Genomic DNA, 20,454 nt, shown 5'->3' on the forward strand with positions numbered 1-20,454 from the left:
TCTCTGCCATCACAAAGGCTAACAAACCAGAGTGTTAAAAAGTCAGTGTTGTAATAGACCTTACTCTCTTGCCAAACTGCAATAAAATTAAAAACGTGTGGTGCCAGGAGGATAGATTAAAATAAACCACACACCATCAATTATAAATTTGAAAGTTTCAAAAACAGCTTTGAGGAAGTCCTTCTCTTGGGGTCAAATTTCAGTTTGTGGTATTGAGCACTTCTGAAATTCCCGCTCTCACCTGGGCCTGCTTTATAAATGGACTCTGCCCTCACCAGGAGGCCGAATGCTTAGTCCTGTTTTCCTAGGCTCGTCTTAGGTACAGATCGATCGGCTCACTTGCCCCAGGTCTGTTTTGGTTAACAAAGACTTTACACTGGGCCCTTGTTATGGCTTGGGGACACATTTTATTTTATTGTATATTCCACATTTTTCATAAGCAAGAATGACTTTTCTGTTGAGAAGGCACAGTATTTCTCCTTGATAAGTCTTCATCAATTCTGATCATGTTTAATCTTATTCTCCAGAAGGGCTTTTGAACTGGAAGTGTTTGCCCATGCCAGGGGTTGTGTTTCATGATGGCACAGTCTGCCATTGACAACACAGTAGTCTTTTTCCTAATTTCAGTCAATATCTATTAATATTTTCCTGGCAGCTGATGAACTTAACTGGATCAGAATCTTGTTTCATGGAACTAGAAAAAAGATTTTCTTTTTCTTTTCCTTTTTGCATGTGAATTCATTTATTGTGTAGGCAGATGGGGGTGCTCCACAGCTAGTGTGGGAGTGTCAGAGGACAACTTGGATGAGTCACTTCTCTCACATCACCATGTGGGTCCTGGGGATCAAACTCAGGTTGTCAGTCTTGGCAGCAAGTGTCATCTCACCAGACACAGAAAGTCTTTATGACTTTTCCCTGCCTTGTTCACATGTGTCTCTTCCACACACAGGAGTTAAGAATAACATAATCAGCAACTCTATATGATGGTGTGCTTATACGTTTTAAGATCCAGTTGGTTGAAATAGAGTTCATAAACCTATAGACTGTTGATCATGTGATTCAAGATACAGGAGAGGCCGGGGAGCTCTGGCCCTTCCCGGTGACGTGGGTCCTTGCTCTTTTGCTGTCCTTGGAACCATAATGACACAACATGACTGTTTCCAAAACAGTGCAGCTTCCCAGGAGGAGGATGAACACACAGTTTCTTATCTTCGTTGGCTTATGATTCATTCAACAGCAGCACCTCCAAAAGGCTCTTAAAATAAGAGATAAATCAAGCTTTTGTGTCCACAGGAAGAAGCAGCCCTGGAAATTAAATTGATTATTTCATTTTAGCAGCGTTGACTATGCAAACCCTCTGTGTGGGCGCTTCCCTCTCTCGAGTTTGTTGCTGTTGGCCGAGTGTTTTCACACACATTATCTCATTGACTTTTCAACCCCCCCCCCAGCAGTTCATTTAATTAGCCATAGGAAAATAAGACTAATTCCAGAGAAGGCAGTGTTTACACCCGCTAAGAGGGGAAGCCAGAGCCCAAACACGCATGCTCTGACTCCCAAGAGAGTCTTCTGTTTCCATCACTGAGTTCTCTGTGCTTGCTGTAACTAAAGATACTTTTCCATGCCTCAGAAATTCCTTATGACTCTGAAATTCCACATTGTAAAGTGTGACCTTACCAAGGTGCTCATGGTTCTCCTCCATCTGACCCCAACTTTCATTTTCATCCCTCATCTCCATCCTCCACCTCCTTCCCTCATCTCCATCCTCATCTACACCTCCCATTTCCATCCCTCATCTCCATCCTCCATCTACACCTCCCATCTCCATCCCTCATCTCCATCCTCCATCTCCATCCTCCACCTCCATCCCTCATCTCCATCCTCATCTACACCTCCCATCTCCATTCTTCATCTGCCTCCTCCATTTCTATCCCCCATCCCGTGCCTCACTTCCATTCTTCCTCTTCATCTCTAGTCCCCATTTCCACTCCCTGAGAAAACCCACGGACAGTGGAGCCACATTACCTCCAAGAGGGTTTTGAGTCACTTATACTTTATTTCAAATCCTTGGTTAGTAGTTTGCACAAATAGTGTTATTATTTTATTCTTGAGTGTCTGTGTGTGTGTATATGTAGGGATGTATGTGGAGGCCAGAGGACTTCTGGAACTCATCAAATATGTTAGGCTGACTCACCAGTGAGCCCCAGGAATCTACCTGACTTTGCTTCCCCTACTCTGGGCTTTCAAGTGAATGCCACTACACCCACCTTTTTTCTTAAGTAGGTTCTGGGAATTGAACTCAGTTCTTCATACTTGCAAAGCAGACACTTTACAGACTGAGCCATCTCCCCGGCCCTATTTATATTTTTTGTAACCTGTAATAAGCACTCTCTTGATGATGTTTCATAACTCTGTCTTTTATATAAACACACCAGTAGTTTTTCAAGGGATGCCTTTTAGTCTTGTATATTTTAAGTGAATAAATAAAGTGAAAATAACTTAAAATGAACTCAGATATCTACAGGGAACTATCTGAGCCACAGCAGCGGCAGATCAAATTCTCATCAACTTGGAGGATGCTTCACTTTGAGGATGGAGATCTGTGGATGGGGCTCTCTTTTGTCACTCCCCAAGATACTGTTTCTCTTGCTGTGACCTACTGAGCTTGGCCACAGGCCTGTGCTTCTGGAGCTGTGAGGGAGGGAGGCTGCCCTAAGGCTGTGGCTGATGTGCGATTCCACTGCGGTGCCCTCTGCTTGGAGCTTTGCCTTCAGGAGTGACTGAGTCTGTCTTTATTCCCTTTTAGATCCTACTCTATGGAGCACAGACCATGTCCGACAGTGGTTGGAGTGGGCAGTGAAGGAGTACGGCCTTCTGGACGTGGACGTCTTATTATTTCAGAATATTGACGGAAAGGAGCTGTGCAAGATGACAAAGGATGACTTCCAGAGGCTCACTCCAAGCTACAACGCAGACATCCTTCTCTCACATCTCCACTACCTCAGAGAGAGTAAGCTGCCCGCCCTCAGTAGCCATACTTGTTGCCATGGTTACAGACCCAACTTTAGTAGGTTCGGACGGGGTGGTCCCCAGCATCCCCTTGCTCTCACTCAATGCCCATGTCCGACCTGAGAGGACCACATAATAGAGCTTAGAGCTTCGTGATGTAGACGAACACCACAGTCTCTGCTGGGGACAAGGTAGCAGCATTCTCCTCCTCCTGCGTTCCCGAGACCAGGAAAATGGAATGTTGTGGAGAAGTAGCCACACACTCAGTATTTTTTATGACGTTCCAGACTAGAAGGCAGAAAAGACTCCTCCTGGACGGGAGTGTGGGGAGTTATCCTCGTGAGAGCCGTGGGAAGCCCCTCCCCCCTCCAACCTGAACACACTATTGATAGGTGGCATATTGGTCAGTATAGGCATAAGTCAGAAGATTGCTGCATGCTGTAGTGATGGCAGCTCTGAGCATGGTCCAAAAGGATCCCAAATACAAGCAGGTGGGTGACTCCCTAGGTGCCCTTCTCTCCTGTATGAAGTCGTCCCTTTTCATATTTATCTCATTCACCAGTGTCCGGGGTTTAGATAGTTCCAGCACCCCTAGGTGAGGGTAGGGAGGTATGTTTTCCTTTCTTTTCCTTTGGACTCCGTTTGTTTTTAAGAAAGGTCATTCTCTGTCTTTCCATCTCAACGTTGACTCTGTTTTGTTTTGTAGCTCCCCTTCCACATTTGACTTCCGATGACGTGGATAAGGCTTTACAAAACTCTCCACGGTTAATGCATGCTAGAAACACAGGTAATGCTAGCCTTTCCCACCCCAGGACGAACATAGGTTGCTGTCTCTAGATGCATGCTTTCAAATGAAATGCACAGGTTAGAGGTTAGAGGTTAGAAGGCAGATGCAGAAGTGAAGGACGGTGAGACTGTTGGGTATCACTTCCTGTTATTTCCACCACAACCTCCTTAGCCATGAGAGCATTTTTGTTTTTGTTGTGTTGTGTTTTGTTTTGTTTTGGGACCAATTGTACAAATCCCCCAACATGTCCCACTGTTAGTCCCAATCCATCCACCAGTCCTGTTGCCTGTGGAGATGAAAAGCTCCCTGGTATACGGTTCCCCCCGACCCCCACGGGTCTGTTGTTCTCCATTTCCATTCCTAAAGCAGTGTTTTCTAAGACTCTTTGGTGTTTCTCAGACAGTTTTGGGCTATTGGACTTGCCTTGACTTAATCTTCTGCACAGATTTGTATGTTTGCACAGGGCCATGGAAGGAATATTTCCTGCTCTTTTCAAACCTTTATTCCCAGGGAAACTCTGCCACCACTTCAGAGAATATAAAACCGGCCCCTAATCCAGCACCTTCCTTCCTGTCTCTGACTCCAGGTTCTACGTGTGTGTCTGTTGCATGCCTGAGTCCAGCAGGGCTTAACCAAGGCACTTGATCATGCCTAACTTCCCCTCCTGCTCTCAGTTTGCTTGGGGTTCTCTGTGGATAAATGTGTTACTCATGTTCCATAGACAGATCTTCCCCTCCTGGTGGTGTCACTGGTGGATACATGGCCACTTGCTGCTCACCTACTGGGTTAGCCTAGGACTACTCCCTACCATGTCCTCCCAGGGCCCAGCTAGGGCGGACAGCAGCAAGTGCCGGGAAAGCTCTGACTCCTCGTAAGCCAGCCAGCCAGTCCGACCATGGGTCTCCCCAGCTGAGCAAGACAACAACTTACAAAATACTCTCCTTTTGTTTTAAAGTGTCCAATCTCATATGAACCGAGCCTCAGTTCTTTATTTATAATAAACAACTGGTTTGCCTTAGTCTTCGGTGTCCCAACAGGATGCTTTTGACGTCACGTGAAGCTCTTTAACCTGTTCCTTCTCAGTCTGCATGCATCACACATATCAGCCTGCTAATGACCTTGTGGCCAAAATTAGCAAAGAGCCATCCCCTTCTCTGAGCTACACAGGGATTCTCACATCATGTTCATTTAGAAATTCTAAATTCTAAACAGTGACTAAGTGTTCCACAGAAGTTCAGAGTTCATAGTTTTACTGTAGCTACACATAGAGGCAATGCAAAGACAAGGATGATGAAGTTTCCAAAGGACTTAATGCCAAAGGGGAAATTTCCTCATCTGGGGAGATGACCACTGATTGAGGAAAATAAGGAGAATCATGTATTTGAATAGAGATATAGATTAATTCTGAATACACGCCATAGAGTGTTAGGAAAAATTTGTATAAATGTTTCCGAGATCTGCTTTCCAAGATCTGTTAAGATATTTTGTGACTCATATATGATTAGTAGTAAGTAAATAGCCATGCCATGAATAGATCTTAATAAAATAAGATCGCTGGTGGGACACAGTGGGGATCCATCAAGAAGCTTACAAAAAAAATAATAAACAAAGCACACGGGAGACTCGTGTTCACATTCAGGATCCAAGAGTCTGACCCAGGGCTCCTCTTTACCCAGAACTCTACTGACATTGCAGGGCCTCTCCTAACATTCCAGGTGAGGTCGGTTAGCACAGATGTTCAGGTGAACAGTCACCACAAAGGACCTTCACACTGTGTCTTTCCTTTTGTCTGCAGGGGGTGCAGCTTTTATATTCCCAAATACTTCAGTATATCCCGAAGCTACGCAAAGAATTACAACTAGGCCAGGTACGCTAACACACCCCCGCGGGATTCCTTCATTGAGAGACTCCCAGATGTCCAGTTTAGACCCAGGACCGCAGCCCATGACCCCAGGAGCATGTCTTGGACCTGAAATGCAGTGCCTTGCAGTCAGTCTTTTCCCTGTCCCTGTTGATGTGCAACCAAAATGCAGTTGGATTGCTGCGTTCAGAGACCACAGTAGAGGGGGACAAGCCGTGGAGTCAGAAACAGATAAGGGCCTTACGTAGTAGCTTTGAATATTTGGGCCAGCGCCTAAGATAGGAGCCCCTTGTACCATCAAGTTAAGGGAAGGATTGATGTGCAATCTGTCTATCCCTTCTGAGGGGAGAGCAATTCCAAAATCAGTAGCGACTGATTCTTACCTCCCATTTCTCAGAGGGGAAGCATCCAGCATCTAATATTTACATCAGAGTCATACTTTATGTCTTTTCTGATGATTTAATTAGGTAATTAATTTACATATCGTTCATGTAAAAATAAACATTTATCTAATGCCAGTCACAGAGTTAGCCTCTGGGAAAGGAAAGCTGAACCAGACTCCAAGCACTATATCTCTTCAGAATGCTCGCTTGCACATTCCACAAGGTTTGTGGCTGGTTGAGAGCCTTGTTGGCGTCTGGCAAGGGGTAGTTGCAGTAAGCTGGTAGGAAGGTTTAGCACAAAGTTCTAGAAGATAATTCAGTGGTGTTACCTGGAGCCAGAGCTAGTGCTTAATCAGTGATTCAGATTAAGCACTAGAGCAGGCAACAGAGGCGCTGCCTGGAGTCTGGAGGCCTGGGAATGGAAGGAGTCTGACCCGTGTGAACACAACCAGGAGGCCTTCAGGGAACTGGGCAGGGAGGAGAGGACACCGTGAACTAGGGATCTATCACTCTTAAACACCACCCCTCGTGGGGGCCATGACCACCCTGTGTGTTAGAATTCCTCATGCTGTCGTGAACACTGAGGGAATCCTAGTTCCAGGAAGCACAGTGGATTTCCCATACTCCTGCCTTAGTCCAGCATACATGTCTTCCCCCATCCAGGCTGCCTCTCCATGACTCTTTACACGTCCAGCCTGCATGAGTCTAGCTGACCTGGTCCCCAGGCTCGGAAGCTCTTTCTTTTGAGGGAGGAAGACAAACTAGGGTTGGGGGCTGGCTGAATGGTGGTGACAGGGACACTTTCTGGAGTGCTTTCGTACCCTTGACCACACTCTGTAGCTTCTCTGGCCTGAGAGAGAAAGCTTACTTCTTTGTTCCTAGAAACTACGTGAAAATGCCCAGCTAAAGCCCCCTGTCATGTTAGAGATCAGTAAAGTAATGGAACAGATCCAGTGTCTACAGTTAACTCAGATGGCCCCAAAGAATGCCACCAAGAGCATTGAGAATGAAGGGCAGAGGCGTGCCCTTTCCCTGGCTCCGGGACTTTCTGACCTTGCTACCTACAAGTGCATCTTGTGGGACGGACACACAAGGGAGGGTGTGAATGGACGTGAATGATTCCGGGGCTCTTTCAAAAATGCTTCTACCCATAGCTAAAAATAAGTAAAAGCTCCCCGCAGAACATTTGGCCTTTAAGATTGATTAGCCAATTTAAAAACTATGTTTGTTTAAAGTCACCTCAGGAATGCTGCTGGCTGGATTTCAAGGCCAGGGTTTGTGAGCCGCTGTGGTTGGCGAGACAGGACAAGGGGCCCTGTCGCAACTTCGCTTGTAGGGTGGTGGTGTGACTGTCTGCGTTCATTTTCTGAACCAATTAAAAAATCCAAAGGGGGTGCAACAGGTAGCAGCAGGGGGGTTCAAACAGAGCAGACGGAGGTAGCCTGTGAAGAAAGGCACACACCCAGCAAGGCAGGGAGGACCTCTCCAGGGTGGGGCGGGGGCTTCTTGAGAGTCTGGTGGCAAAGACTCACATTCCTGTCCTTTGTGTGTCCATGCCCACTTCATTTCTCTAATTCAGTGTGAGGGACAGACGCTGGTAGGCACCTCAGAGCAAGCCAGACTTCGGTCACTAGTCCATTTAGACTCCCTTCCACTTCACTAGTCCATTTAGACTCCCTTCCACTTCACTAGTCCATTTAGACTCTCTTCCACCTTCTCTACACTAGAGCCATTTCACCAGGGTCCCTGCAAGAAAAAGTCAAAACAGATCAACAAAACCAGAAAAACCACAAGACTTCTGTGTTTCACAAGATCAGATGAGATGGCATTCTCATCCTTTTTGCAGGATGCCTCCATTCACACCCACTGTCCTCTGAATCCTGCTGCCAAATGCTTCCTCCCCACTTGACCTCCTTTCCCTCTGCCTCCAGTCACCTACTTCTGAGTTACCACCCCCAGTCTACCTACCCACCCTCCTTCCCTCCCTCCCTGCCTTCCTGCCTCCCTGCCTTCCTGCCTTCCTGCCTTCTTTCCCTCCCTCCCTCCCTCCCTCCCTCCCTCCCCCCCTCCCCCCCTCCCTCCCTCCCTCCCTCTCTCCCCCCCTCCCCCCTCCCTCCCTCCCTCTCTCCCTCCCTCCCTCCTCCATCCCTTCCATCTTTTTTTATGACCGCACTTCTGCAAAAGTTTATTCATCCGAGAGCCATGCACCCACAGGCCGTTCCCGACCCATGGGCTCCGTTCCCCTCCCACCTCTGTGCCATAACCATCTCTTCCGTGCTTGTGGCTTTGCTTTCCACAGTTCTACATTAAGACCACAGCTTCTTCCCCTCCTCTTTGTTGAATGAGCACCTGGATTGGTCCCCTACCAGGATGCTGGCACATCTTGTGTGTTCTGTGATTTGGTGACCATTCTTTTGTTACAATCACCCAAAACCCTTCTCCCCAGCTCCTCTGTACAAACCATTTTCCTCCCCCGAGTCTGTTTCTTTTGAAGCTACAGACCCTTGAGGTTTCAGTTTAAAGTGTCAAAGTCAGAGACAGGCACCAGCCACAGAATCTCATTGGGCTGTGTGACCTTATGATATGCTTCCTAGCCTGTCCTTTTATGAGCTGGTCATGGGAAATCTGGCCTATTACATGGAAGACATCAGGCAGGCTGTTCCTTTCCTCCTCCATCACCATGATAGCTCGATGATAGTATGATACACACCCAGGGTGTCACCAAAAGTAATTGGAGTGTGTAGCTGCCACACACAGCTTTGTGTGGAGTGTGACTTTGAAGCTGGTGCCTCTGGGGGGATTCCTCCATGAAGCTCTGAAATGTGTTGCTGCTGAGCATGACTGAGCTAGGTGAGCCCACAGCTGTACCCCTCAGTTGGGTGCTCTGTAAACCTCGGCCCTTAGCAGTTGGCTTATTGCATTCTTTGCTTGTCCAAGTTCCTATACAGCCACAGAGACTTGTAAGCATAGTTAAAAGCACATGATCATCATCCACAAACATGGTCTATAGGTGTTGATACAGGGGTGAAGAAGAATTTAGGAAGATCTGGATGAAGAAGAGTGCAGGTTAATTACCCGAAGGCTGAATCTAAAAATTCCTGTTTTCCAGAGCTTTGCAGATTGGTTCTAGGCAGTAACTCTCTCCGACTTACTGCCATGTCTTCCTCATTAGCTTCAAATGCGTGAGAGGAGGCCCATCCGTTCCTTCCCATCTCCTTCCTTCCTCCAGGGGATCACCAGAGACATCTTACAGGCCTGGTATAGATTCTGCAGAATGAGGGAGAATGTTCTGGAGAGCCAAGTCCTGGTCCTTTAAAATGCAAAGTGACTCTGTGGAGGTCACAGGAGCTGGCAAGCCCCCTCCAGTGATCTGAGCCAATGGAGAATGCAGCTTAGTAGAACTTACCCTCACTGGGGAGGGGGACAGGATGCTGGAATGATCCTCTGATGTCTTAGGAAGAATGTGGTAGAAAGGACCTCATTCAGGATTAGGAACTGATCTCAGCTCCCCCAAAACACACAAGCTGCTCTGTGTGGGGGTCTGCACAGCCAGACAAGCCTCCCCCACTTTGTATCTCCAATGTTGTTGTTTTCATATGGTTCATGGCATATACCATGTTTCGATAGCCATCCAAAGCTGCCCATGAGATTGCTTTAATAAGGTTCAGGCTTGCCAATCATTTTCAACAGCTACAAGAGCAGAGTGAATGCCATAAAGTGACTTCCTGTGCACAAATGTGTAAGCTAATTACTTTGAAAAGACAACTCGGGGGGGGGGGGAATGGGCATTAGGCTGCTCACCAAATTTAAATGTAAAATTTTACATATATATATTTTAAATTAAAAGCCTATGCTTTTCTATCAGGCTGGGCAGCAGAGGCTCATGGGTAGTGGTCTTCTAAGCAGTCAGGGGTAGACATATGTGATGCTGGCTCTGCCGCCATCCTGATTGTTCCTCATCCCCAGAAATTTCCAAGGTCAGCATTTCCCGAGGTCATCTGCCACAGGAGGGGGCTTAGTGTCACAGTGTGTGACCAGTGGCTGATAAGGAAATATTGGCAGAGACTCTCATGAAAGAAAACAAGACCCGCGTATCTACCAGGGCAGTGTGTTTGCGAACATGTTAATCACTTGTCCATGCAAACATCTCAAATACTTGGCTGAAAATTAAACTCAGTCTGGTGGTTGTTATTTCCAGGGGAGGGTGGGACATGGCTATTCATCTTTCAAAGGATTTTATGAATAAAGAGCTTCCAAATATTAGTTCTAGTGTGATGGTTAGTGTTCTTTTTCCAGCCACATTTCACAACCAGTGCTTTTCTGGGTGTAGTTGAGAAACTCAGGGCTCTCGGGTACTTCACCTGCCTTCTAGCTCAGGTCCCATGGGCCCCTTTAGAACCTTTCCATACCAGACTGTTCTACAGTTGTAGTTAGATCTGCATAGTCTGGCTAGCATTCCTGAAGTCATTATCTTTGAGAATGGTGAATTTTAGAGGAACTCTTAGAGTAGAAATTCTCTGGAGCTGGCTTTTGCACACTTCAACATGCGTGTGAGTGGTCTGGGACCTGAGCGGGCTTCTGGCTTTACTCTGTAAGTCCAGGGTTAGAGTCTGCGTTCCTAACCCTCAAGTGTGTCTTTGGTTGATGATCCATGGAACACACTTCTGTGACACCACCATTTTTATTTGGTAAATCGGCCTTTGTTGGTGTATCTGTCTGCCTCTGAAGTAGGTGGGATATCTCACTTACTGACTTTCTTCCTAGAATGATTTCTGTCATAAAACTCTGGTTAACCAGCTTTTAAAAAATAAATATTACTACGTTTTATTTATTTTGAGGTGTGGGTGGGGATGTACACATGCCACGTGGAAATCAGGGGACAGCTTAGCTGAGTTGACTCTCTCCTTCTACCCTGCAGATTCTGGGGGTCCATGTCAGGTAACAAGGCTTGGAAGGAAGCCCCTTTGCCTACTCGGCCATCTCACTGAATTCTGCCCCCATGTCCTGCCTTTATTATTTTCATTTTAGAAAGAAAACCGAAACAGGTTGAGAATATGTTTTCAAAATGTTTCCAGAGATGTAAGACGGAATTTAGTTGTAAATTGATTGCAGTTACAGATTTCATTCCCACATGCCATCCCAACTCTAGAAAAGCTGAAGGTCCCAGAATGCAAAAGTGCCCCCAAGAGAATGAGCAATAGTGGGGTTTTAAAACGGAAAACTGTCTGACTTTCCGAAGCCCAGGAGGGTAGAATTTCACAGACCACACCAGTTGCGATGGGGGCAGCCAAACAGACTGATTGAATTAAGGCCTTTCTGTGTTGGGTTTCACGTCGTTCTCTTCGGGATGTGAACATAGGAAGGGGCACACACCCGGCAGCATGGTGGGGGTCTTTGAAAGCTGATCCACCAGATTGCCAGTTTTGAGTAAGCTTAAATGATTTACTTAAAGAGAGACCCAAAATAATTGCACCACTCCGTCCTCCAAGTGAGAATTCCGTGGCCATCCCCTGTTGTGTGGCAGCAGCAAGCCTGCCGGATTACGTGGCCGTGGCTTTCAGGTGGTCTAGAGTGGTGCTTGACATTGAACCAAGACCCACCAACCAAGGGAGTTTTGTTTTAAAATTCATTTAAAGTTTTGCTTTTGTTCCAAGAGAGCATCTTACCCTGGAGCCCAGACTGGTCTTGAACTTACAGCAATCCTCCTGCCTCAGCCTTTCAAGTGCCAGGATTACAGACACAAGCCTTCACACCTAGATCTAGTTTGTTTTGAGGTAGCAGGGCATGTAACCGAGGCTGGCCTCAAATAGTCTGTGCAACTGATGAGGACTCTGAGCTGATTTTCTTGCCTCTACTTCCCAGGTGCTGGACTCACAGGCCTGAACCACCACACCTAGATCGCAGTTTTGAGACGGTTGTGTAATCTAATTACATGTAGAAGTAGCTTCCCTGTATACATGGTTAATAAGAGGGAGGAAAATAATGATTGTGGGATATATTTCTGAAAGAAAGCTGAAATGACCTAAAAGCTTGGTGTGACAAGAGCCTCAGTGACAGAACCTCCGTTGAGAACGCAGAACTGTAGTTACTAAATTTGCAAGTGCAGTGGGTAATGGCCGTCCCTGGCACAAATTATGTATAAATAAAAATAATTGGCACGTATTTATGTCGATGTGTCGTAGGACAATCCTTTCAGTCCTGAATTTGTTTCATGCAATTCATTTTAGAGAGATACTAAATTCTCGTAGGAAGCAAGAAAGAGGGTCCTTTTGAAAAACAACTAAGCCGATTAAGACTGAGGATGTCAGTGGGTAAGATTGTCAAGGGGAAGTGGAGGGAGCCTAGGGAGTGGCTCACAGGAGGTTAAGAAAGCGGCTCTCATTCCCAAGTAGAGGGCAGACAGCAGGAGCGTGAATGTCGCTGGGTAGATTTGGGGTGATCCCAGGCAAGAACCGATGGATTCCTATCAGGTGTGGGCTCTGAGTTCTGAAGATGATGTAAGTGTAGATTCTGACCAGTCCTGTGGTAAGTCTGCCTGTGAAAGAGGTCCTGTGATCTCCATTTCTGATCATAGGAAGAGGCTTTAGGAGAGTGAGCAGGAGGGGCCTGGGAGCTGCCTCAGCTGTCAGGTGCTTGTTTTGGGGGGCCTGAGTTTGATCCCAGTTTCCGCATAGAGATCTGCACCTGGTGACATGTGCCTTTGCAGCTTAGCTAAATCAGTGAGCCCCAGATGAACCCCAATGACAAAAGCTGAAAAACACAAAACAGTGATGTGAATGGCACTGGAGGACAATATCCAAGGTTGGCCTCTCTAGCCTCCACACGCAGGTGCACCTGCCCATATATAATACATATATAACACACACACAAGCAAAGTCTAGAAGAGTCTACCAATGATAGTTTTCAGCTAAATGAAAATGAGAGTTTTATTTAGATCAATAAAATATACATACAACTATATAAAATATGCAAAGTGCAATGTATAGGTAAAACCTACATTGATTTTTTTTTATATTATGTCAGTATTTATGCTAAGAAACAAATCTGTTATTTAAAAAAAAAAAAAAAGGCTGTGTTTTTCTTTAGTCCATTTATCTCTTTTTTGCAGATTTACCTTATGAGCCTCCCAGGAGAACAGCCTGGACCGGCCATGGCCACCCCGCCCCCCAGTCCAAAGGTACCAGCTCAGCCCCCACTGCCTTGAGCTGTGTCACAGGGCAGGGGTGACTATAGCCAGGGTCAGTTGTAGTTTTAGTGGTTGATCTGTGATCTTTGCAACATGCAGAGCGGTCCTTCCGTTGGCGACAAAACGTGTGTGATCTTTAAGCGCAGCTCTTTTTGTTTGAGAAGTGAATGGAACAGTGATTCTCACTGGGGACAAATGGGGTTTGTTTACACGCTGGTGAGCTAACTGCTGCTTCCTCTCACGGGGCTCCGCGGGGCTCCACTTCTTCCCTGGCACTTTATTTTACACCATAGTTAATTTCATTCTCTTTTGTAAGCCAGCTCAAGTTTCTCTTCATTATGTTTAGAAGTAATGGCTACAGTAGATCGTTTAAATCATGAGAAACGTTTTAGAATGTTTATATTTAATGTCATTAGAGGGGGCAGTTTCTTCTTACCACAAATGCTTCTTGTTGTAGAATAAGATTACCATGCTGACAATTAATTGATTATAAGTGAAAAACATCAAAGACATGCAGCCCAATCTGAGTTGTGGCTAATTGTCCTTTTTTGTTCTTTTTGTTTGTTTGTTTGTTTTGTTTTGTTTTTCAGCTGCTCAGCCATCTCCTTCCACAGTGCCCAAAACTGAAGATCAGCGTCCTCAGTTAGGTGTGTTTCAGAAGCCATCTTGGGAGCCCTAAAAAAAGGTTACAGGCTTAGCTGGGGGTCTTTAAAGTGTGCCCTCTTTAAAATGAACTTCATAACTGTCATGTATGTAAGATGAGGTCTCAGTTGAAAGGATTTTACTAAACCATCTCTAAGGCCTGTGAGTTGAATGTGAGCAAACTGTTCTCGTTGCTGGAGGCTGTGCCCTTGGGATCTGTGGGTTCCGTTGCTTTGATGTCCCATGGTTGTAGGTGTCTGTGTCTGTCAGGGTGGAAATGCAATGGAATGCTGACCTTGAACAACCTGGCCCATGTGGCGCCAGGCTCAGCACTGCCCCACTTAGATCCTGGCATAGTGAGGGCTATGGGTTGGTGGTGGGGAGCTATAATGCTCCCCTGAGGTCTGGTGTGACACCTCACCTCATGTAGGAGGTAGAAGCAGGAAAATGGGGGGCAGGGAGCATCCTCACCTCTGCACACAATTCTGTCAGCCGGAAGTTGCATCGTACCAGACCCCTGCCCGTCTCCCAGATCTGACTTGTTTTCTTCTCTCATAGATCCTTACCAGATTTTGGGACCCACCAGCAGCCGCCTTGCTAATCCAGGTGAGTTGCCACTTGTGATCTGCTCTACAGTTACTTTAGAATTGGGACAATTTCCGAAGGAGAACTTGTACTGGTGAGAAACTCTTCCAACTGAGAAACTTGGTCTTCACGTCTCATCTCACTGAACTATTTTATTTGCCTTTATTGAAAAAAAAAATGGATCAGGTTATAAATTAAGGTTTTTAGCTTCAGCAAGGAAATTTATAACCTAATTGAACTTATAATGTTTCTCTGGGGTTGTGGCAACAAAGTAACACAGCCTGTGTTGGCTCAATAACATCAGTGCATTGACATAACTCTGAAGGCTGGAAATCTGAGGCTGGTGGCTGGGAGCTTCTGAGTTATGAGGAAAGAATTTGCTCTGGGCCTTTCACCCTGGCTTGGATGGCATCATCTTCCTGTGTTTCATTTAATTGTCTTTCCTCTCTATGCTTCTGTGTCCATACCTCACCCCGTGTGTGTGTGTGTGTGTGTGTGTGTGTGTGTGTGTGTGTGTGTGTATGTATGTGACTGTGTGTGTGTCTGTGTCTGTGTGCCCATGTGGGTGTGATTGTACATGTATATGGAAGCTAGAGGATAACCTTGAGGGTTAGGGTAACAATCCAGACAGTATCACACCATCTATCTGTTTTTTAAGACAGGCTCTCTCACTGGCCTGGGATTCTGTAGGTAGGCTAGACCAGCTGTTCAGTGAGTCCCAAGAATCGATCTGTCTCTGTCTCATCATGTGCTGTAGCTTGGCTTTTAAAAATCTAGGTTCTGAAGATCAGACTCAGAGACATCTCCTCAGTCTGGGACATTTCCTTTTTTAAAAGATACCAGTCATTCTGGAATAAGGATCCCAGCATACTGGAGTATGGCCCTCTTCAGTGTTCTTAGTCTGTTTAATAACCTCTGTAAAACCCTTGTCTCTAAAAAACAGGTCACTTTCAGAGCTACTGAAACTCGGATTTCAATATATGAATTTTAGGGGACATAATTCAACCTGTCACAAACCAGATCCAATAACCAGTATTTTAAAAAAGATAATCTTACAACCATCAGACTCCAATTATAGTCAACTGTGAGGATGTATTTCTGAACTCAGACGCAGGAGGAAAACAGACTCCTCACGATACCTGGCGGAGACCCATCACCTGTCCTCACATTTTGGTGCCAACGAGCTTGTTCTGTTTGTATTCAGATCAGAACCAGCTGTGCTGGCACGAACTCCAGGGTTCCATGGCATCTGCTTCATATTCTCAGCTGTAAATTCGGTGTCAAGATGTCACAGCCACACTGCAAATGCAGGCTGGGATTTCTGTTTCATGAACCTTAAGCCAAACAGGGGTTGGAAAACACAAAGCTTCAGATGCCATCATTGCACACATCCCCACAAGAGAGTCCATTCTCGGAGAACCTGAAATACCGTCATGATTGAACGACGGAGTCTGCCATGAAATTTTGATTAATGCTGATTAATTCCGTAAATATGTTCGAAGCATCTCTGCAAACAGAAGGGGCTGTTTTCTTCATTGTTTTAGCCCAGGGCTAAACAGAATGGTGCCCAGCACCTTATGTGCTTACTAGTTCATCCCTGAGATGACAAGATACAGTTGGCCCCAGGGATCTGTCACCCAGTGGAGAGATGGGCACAGGTAGATCCAATGATCTCTAGCCCATGGAATCACAGCCCGTTGTCTATTCTGTGGCCAACCACGGAGTGGCCAGGGCTTCCAAGCAGTCCCTCCTTGTCCCCTTCAGCCTTCCTCGTAACTGTCTCATAGCTATTCTAACGACCATAGTAGCCATGCGGCTGGGGAGACCATCCAGTGGGCAAGGTGCTTCCTGTGCAGTGGGGAATCCCCAGCACCACATAAAAGTCAGATGTGTATGAATCCTGTGTGTTTCTAGTCCCCCTGTTGCAAGAGGGGAGGCTGAAACCAGACAATCCCCAGGAGCTCACGGGGACAGCTTGGCATACACAGCTGTGAACCACAGATGCCTCAAGCAAGGTGGACGGCAAGACAGACACCCAGGGTTATTCTCCCACTTCCACACGTACATCTGGCTGTGTGCACCTGCACTCACTCACATGAGTGCACATGCATACACACATGAAGGTTTTGCATGGCTGTGTTTGGAGGTAGTGATAACTAAGTATCCACATGGTGGCTGCCTCACAGGGAGTGTTTACACCTGTGGTTCCCCTCCAGGCTTTGTATGGCCCACGACATTGTTATCTCCATCCTGTAGAAGAGGAGCCAGAGGCCCTTTGAGGTCAAAGAGCTTCCCCTGGGTCACAGCCAAACAGGAAGGAGGCTCAGTCTGGAACCAAGTGTCTGATTTTTGTTTTCTTTCCCCCAACACTTCTGGAAGATGAGCTTGAGGGGAGGAGGGAAGCTTTGAAAACATGAGCTGTGGGTAAGAAAGGAAACACTTTGATTTAGGTGTACAGCTGTCAAGGTTTGGAGGATGAGGATGAGGGAGAGAAGGCAGAGGAGGAGGAGGAAGAAAGGGAAGGCAGACAAGGCATTAGAGCAAGAAGAGGAAGGAGGAGGAGGACAGTGGCAAGCTGCATTAGGCAAGACCATTCCAGCCTTTCTGCTCATGCCCATAATGTCCTTGTCCCCGCGCAAAGGGACTGCTCAGCTTGTTTAGAAAATGGAGCCAAAGGGAGTCATTTGTTCCTAAGCTAAGTGCCTGCTTTCAGGGTGCCCCCTTCTCCTCCTGTGAGCTGTATCCTGGGATGCTGTCTGTAGGCAAGGATGCCAAGTCAGAGCCAGGAGATGGAAGCACACCCTGGGCCTAGGAGCAACATCCTGAGGCATCACAGGTCCATGGTCCTGGTGTCCAGTGCCAAGGACCACATTTCCTATGCTGAGACCATTCCTGCGGGACCTGGGCGATGACAGAATCCAGCCTTTGATTGATAGTCAAGAGACTCAATTAGTTTTCAAGGAAAGAGACTTCCCGTCATACACCCCCAGGCTCTGAGCCAGTTGGTTCACGTGGTCTTTGACCCCAGAATATCCCCATCTTTTGTTTAGTAAAATGCTTCTTGTTTGAGTATCTCTATTCTCTGATAAATTAATCCTCAGAAGTCAGTGACTTCTAGCTACTAGAAAAGCTGAGTCAGGAGAGTCACAAGTTCAAGGCCAGCCTGAACAATTTAGTGAGGCACTGTCTCAAAATAAAATGTCAAAAGAAGGCTGAGGATATGTGTCTGGATGTGTAGCTCAAATGTAGAACACTTACCTATTATTTGGGAAGCCTCGGGTTCAATCCTCAACACTCCTTCCCCACCCAAATTTGATTTTAAAAATTAAAAACAATGCCTATGTACAGAGATAATTTTTTGAATTTCACACTTCTCATTAAACCTTCAAAACCAATATGGTGTCAGGAAAAGAAATCCAATAATTCAGCAGAAATAAAACACCAGCTAACACATTCATAGGAAATAACAAACCCCTTTATATGTTTTTCTTAAATGTAGATGATTTCAGTGCATCTAAAGAATGCTGATTAATGGATTGAATTAAGAAACAAGAACCAACTATTTTCTCTCTCCAAGAAACACACTTATCTAGTAAAGATACCTTAGGATGCTAGAGGAGCAGCCCATTCTTTCAACAGCTGAGTCCCCTCTCAAAGCCTTGTCATGCATATGAATGCATAAGGTGATGTCAGTGTGTGGACGTTCCAATATCTCCATTCCAAATATGCATTTGGTGTGTGCTTAGAATACTATTTCTCCTGCTGAGAAAGGTGTGTCCTGGCATCCCCACCTCATGCATCAGTGATGAGCCACCAGCCCTTTTACATTCCATCAGAACTGCTGAGCACTGAGTACCTATGATGGAGTCCAAGTTCTTTTCTGTGGAAGAACTTTTCTTGAGGTCCGTCCCGGAATTCTGAAGTAGTGGGTATGAAGATACACTCAACGCCTTGAAAAGGGTCAGAGCCATCTCAGAATAGTTTTGTCAGTTGTTAGAAGTAGGCATCTGTTACTTTCAGGCGAGTGCCCAACCATTTGTAGGCCCAAGGGAAGACAGCCTAGGAAGGACCAGGAGGCTGCGGAGGTGTGTGTAGATACTGGGCTACAGAGTTCTGGTCTATGTAGGACCAAGAAGTTTGACCTCTGCTGACGTTGGGCATAAAGGTCAGTCCGTCTGTGTGCACCTGTGTTGTCTCAGCTTTCCTGTAGGCTAAACATGATGTTGCGGGGATTAAACACACGGTCACACGTGAGCGTTTACAGTAGTGCCTAGCTCCCTGTGAACTTCAGGATGAAATCAAACTCTGAGAATGGCCCCATTCCAAGCTTCTGCCTGGCCAGGGTGGTGGTCCTGAGTGGTCAACTGCATTGGCTGCCTCCAGCCCGACAGTGAGAAGGATGCTGGAATTACAGACGGAGACTGTCCCTACCTGGTATTTGCATAGGCTCTGGGCATCTGAACTTCAGTCCTCACATTTGTGTGGCAAGTGCTGAGCTCTCTCCCCAGCAACAATCTTGTTTTTCCTCATTGTTTTGGCTGGTGAGTGACCCAAGCCACATTTAGACTCCCTGAACCGTCATTACACTTCTTGTCAGAGTCCTACTCTATATTCTACTGCACCTCATCACATGATGACCATCACAGTAAGAGCAATAATAGCAATTTAATAAATTACTTCAGAATTTTTGGCTGACAGTAGGTCACTTAATTTACCCAGTGATGATTTCTCAGTACCCCGACCCCCCATCGTATCCTTGAGAACTCTTGCTCAGTGAGAACATGTGTGGCCTAAGTGATTTAGGGATTGATGGACTGCTTCTGTTAATAGTGTTTACTTAAGCGTTTGTTGATTTTTTTTTTTTACAGCTAGTTTCTTCTTCAGGTTTGGAGGCCAGTGGGAAGGCTTGGCAGGCTCGGTCAGTCCTGAGCCCTTTGTCTTTCTATCTAATGAGTAAAGTGAACAGCCTAGGGCGATGTGAGCTCATTTGTCCTCTGAGCTTTGAGCTTCCAGCCATGCATGTAGAGCTTGCATGTTTTCTGGTTCTTCAGAAGCGAGGGAGACAGACAATTTTCCCCTACTGCTTCCCTCCTACACATGCTCATAAGGGAAGTGGGTGAGGGACACATTCCCAAAGATGATGCCAATGTTTGAACAGATACCAAGTGTTATTTGGTCTGTGTATTTGTATGAAATCTGTAGAGTGGCTCTCTCCCTATGGGAGGAAGCTGACACTAAATATTTATTTTCCAGCAACTGTCCATGTTTAGAGTGAGGCATATGTTAGACTGTTAAACCCAAAACTCACAGCTTCTCCTATTCCCAGGTCATCCATGGAATTCTTTTTTCAAGTTTTAATCCTTTGGTTACAATATATATACTAAAACCATATGGTTCTCTCGTTCCATCTTTTATATTTTTCAATGCATATTAATGAGATGTTGGAGGCAACAGCCCTTGATTGAGAACAGTTTGTATGTGTAGCTCCAAAAACAGCACAGGCTTCCATTCCGACAAGCTACAAGCTGTTAATACATTTCAAATGTGTCGCTTGACTGAAAACAACCCTTTCCAGAATATAGTGAAAAGAGGCTGATCTTTCTCACGATACTGCTGCATCGCTGGGTGGATCCACAGACCCCCCCATTTCCATGGAGCCTACATAGAGACAAGGATTAGACAGTGTGTAGAGGGGGGCTAGTGGGAAGGGTTCAGAGAAAGCAAATTCATCATTGAATTTTACATCCCATCAATTCCCTGAACGGATGATTGTCCAAGTTACTATAATCATTGATCACATCTATTCACATTACTTATCGTATCATAAAAGATAATATTTCTGGTAATGAGCCCAAGGCAGTGCACTGCCCTGGAGGCTGGGAAGAAATATCTGCCTCCCACTCACTTTTAAAACTCAAATCTGTGCTAGTTAACTTTGTTTCTCTTAGTACTGGACATAACTTTCGCTAAGCAGCTATGGAGCACAAACAGTAGACAGAACAGG

At 45.9% G+C, this 20,454-nt stretch overlaps 1 protein-coding gene across 2 annotated transcripts in view; it reads left to right on the forward strand.

Annotated features, from left to right (window-relative positions):
• Positions 1-20,454, forward strand: part of Erg (ETS transcription factor ERG) — a 99,806-nt gene that overhangs the window by 75,857 nt on the left and 3,495 nt on the right. The window contains exons 4-9 of one of the 2 annotated variants that reach the window (XM_059277314.1): positions 2,804-3,007; positions 3,713-3,793; positions 5,589-5,660; positions 13,146-13,214; positions 13,814-13,870; positions 14,424-14,471. In XM_059277314.1, coding sequence (XP_059133297.1) covers positions 2,804-3,007; positions 3,713-3,793; positions 5,589-5,660; positions 13,146-13,214; positions 13,814-13,870; positions 14,424-14,471 — 531 coding nt within the window. The remainder of the gene's footprint in view (positions 1-2,803; positions 3,008-3,712; positions 3,794-5,588; positions 5,661-13,145; positions 13,215-13,813; positions 13,871-14,423; positions 14,472-20,454) is intronic. The other variant, XM_059277315.1, reaches the window with a different exon arrangement.

This window comes from Peromyscus eremicus, chromosome 12, assembly GCF_949786415.1.
Source record: "Peromyscus eremicus chromosome 12, PerEre_H2_v1, whole genome shotgun sequence".
NCBI lineage: Eukaryota > Metazoa > Chordata > Mammalia > Rodentia > Cricetidae > Peromyscus > Peromyscus eremicus.